Here is a 2,880-nt window from a genome sequence, read left to right as displayed (position 1 = left end):
GTTCAAGTGATTCTCCTGTCTCAGCCTCCTGAGTAGCTGAGATTATAGGCACTCATCACCATGCCTGGCTAATTTTTGTATTTTTAGTGGAGAAGGGCTTCCAGCTTGTTGACCAGGCTGATCTGGAACTCCTGACCTCAGGTGATCCACCCGCCTCGGCCTCCCACAGCGCTGGGATTACATGCATGATCCACTGCACCCAGCCTGCTTTTCTTTACATAAGAAATAAGGGATTAGCCACCCAGATAACCAGAGGTAAAATATGGGCTACTTTCTTATTAGATGTAAATTTATCACTGCCAGAAACCATGGCTCAAATAGGAATGGAATTCCTGAAAAGCTCTTAAAACTATGGTTTAGGCTAGTTTCTATGAGAATTGTCTTTCCCCTTGCTGCTTGTTCATGTGCTCATAGCCAAGCAAATACTGACTCTTACTGCATGCATGACAATGACCTTGGGGTATCTTCATTCTTTTTTTACAAGTTTTATACTACTGATTTATACAGAAATATTGGCTTGTCAATATGCAACACAATCTGTGTGGGAATTCAGTGAAATTTATAGGTTTTTCTTGTTGCTGCTGCTTGATTTCCTTTGCTTTCAAGTAAAGGCATTTGTTCTTATATTTCATCCAATTTTACGTTGAGACTTGCTTTTTAGTCACCAATATTTCCTAAACTGCAGTGCTGCCATTTGCTTTTATAGACCGCAAATAAGGGATAAGAATCTACTTAGCAATATTTTTCTTGGCATTTTTTTCCTGCTTTGTGCCAGTATTCACTTAAGCCAATAAATTTCTTTTATTTATGTGATTTTTATATTTCACAGAGCTAATGGACTATTATTTTATATTTCAAACAGTTTTCTGCTACATTCCAATATAGATTATGATGTATCTGCATGTGTATAGTAATGCGTTTCCTCCATAAAACCTCTGTAATATCACTTTCAATGAATCTACTGTAAAAATCACGCAGAGCCTCCTACAAATATTCCACATTAAATAAGAAAGTTTTATGTTCTGATATGCCTTGAATGTTAGCAAATAAAATACCTGCAATTTGTTCTTAAAGGTGCCATGAACGAGTGAAATGAAACTAGTATTTGCTGTACACAGGGGCCTCTTTAAGTAAAATGTTTTATTTAACTTTCAAGAAAACACACACACACACACACACACACACACACACACACACACACATATAGTTATACTGGAACCTAAAAACTTGAAGGACTATGCAAAGCAAAGATCCATCATTCAAAAGAAAGTCCACCACCCTAAGAGCTGGGAAGAAGGTCTCCAGGGAGCTGAGACCCAGATGCTGAGAAGGTGAAATTGCCCAGTGGATCCTGATATCATTGAAGCTTGTGCTGAGGCTGGTCTTGGAAAGGAGGAAGAAGGTGGAAGCTGGGATCAATGACTGCTGCCAGCCTGGAGGGCCATTTGCTGGGGTGGTATAGGGGAACAACAGGAAAGTCATAAAAAGCAAGACCCTTTTTCCCTTCTAGCCGCAAGGTCTCCCTAGTGCCCGTAATGACAGAGCCCAACAGAAAGCAGCCGTCAAAGCAGAGGGGCAGTTTGCAGAGCCCCAGCCCTGACATCAGGGTGTGGAAGGGTAGGTCCGGAGCTGAGGCAGCACCTTCAAACCAGCACAGATAGTTCCACCTTCAAAATGTCACATTTTATGCACAAGGCTTTTTGTTTTCTCCTGCATGTCTTAGAGATAAGCAAATAAAACACTTCTGGATGGTTTAGAAATGATTCCCAATGAGTAAAATAGAACTGGCATTTATTAAGCACAGATCGCTCCTTCATGAACCCAGAAAATTAATGAATCAGTTCTGAGCTGTGTATGTTATGATCGCCATTCTCAGGTGAAGGAAGCCCAGCTCAGCAGGTGGTATGACTAGCCCAAAGCTACACAATTAAGAAGCTGCAGACCCAGGACTGCCTGCTTCCAAGTCGAGGATATGTTCTCACTCCTGGTACTGGCTGCTACAGAACAGAGGCTCGACTCTGTGATCTGGGCTTTATTATACTTGCGACTTTTAGTAGGATTTCGGATCCTGGTGCCTACGTTCTGTGCTCAGGTGTTTGATAAATTAAGGAATGTCAAGATTCTGAAAGGCACACGGTATTGAAGATAAGACCTGAGAAGTTAGCAGGGCACGCACATGCAGAGGAGCGTGTCTTAACACGACAACATTCACATCTTTTATCAAAGCTCCATTTATTTATATTTCATCAATTATCTTCAATGAGAAGGCATCTTACAACTAATCCATCTTGTAGGCAGCATTAGTTTTTCTTAGTGGTATATAAAATAAAAGTCTGACCAATACTAGCATCTTACATCTAATGAAAAATGACACAGTGTTTATTATAACCCTTTTCAGAAAGATGGCCGTCAAACTCTTTAAGGAAGGGGTGCCTTTTCTAATTTTACAAAGGTACCACATGGACAGGTAGCTGCCTGGGGAGTCAAATATTATACATTTTGAATATGGATATTTTTGCAGTGGAATAAACCTAACATGTCAATAATGTATCTTCTATTTGTGATTACTAATAATTAATGTAATTTGGGATAAAAATAGGCTGGGTGTGGTGGTTCACGCCTGCAATCCCAGCACTTTGGGAGGCTGAGGTGGGCAAATCACAAAGTCAAGAGATTGAGAGCATCCTGGCCAACAGGGCAAAACCTTGTCTCTACTAAAAATACAAAAATTAGCTGAGTGTGGTGTCACATGCCTGTAATCCCAGCTACTCGGGAGGCTAAGGCAGAAGAATTGTTTGAACCTGGGATGTGGAGGTTGCAGTGAGCTGAGATTGCACCACTGCACTCCAGCCTGGGTGACAGAGCAAGACTCCATCTCAA

The 2,880-nt window shown here is 41.0% G+C and overlaps 1 protein-coding gene across 1 annotated transcript in view; it reads left to right on the top strand.

Annotated features, from left to right (window-relative positions):
• Positions 1-1,972: 1,972 nt before the first annotated feature.
• LOC119466801 overlaps positions 1,973-2,880 on the top strand; it is a 36,722-nt gene continuing 35,814 nt past the window's right edge. Inside the window, exon 1 of the mRNA XM_037727425.1 lies at positions 1,973-2,136. Within this exon, the coding sequence (XP_037583353.1) occupies positions 1,973-2,136 (164 nt within the window). The remainder of the gene's footprint in view (positions 2,137-2,880) is intronic.

The sequence above is a fragment of the Cebus imitator genome, unplaced genomic scaffold (assembly GCF_001604975.1).
Source record: "Cebus imitator isolate Cc_AM_T3 unplaced genomic scaffold, Cebus_imitator-1.0 Scaffold230, whole genome shotgun sequence".
Lineage (NCBI taxonomy): Eukaryota > Metazoa > Chordata > Mammalia > Primates > Cebidae > Cebus > Cebus imitator.
Note: the sequence above shows the minus strand (reverse complement) of the source record. Positions and strands in the feature narration are given on the sequence as shown.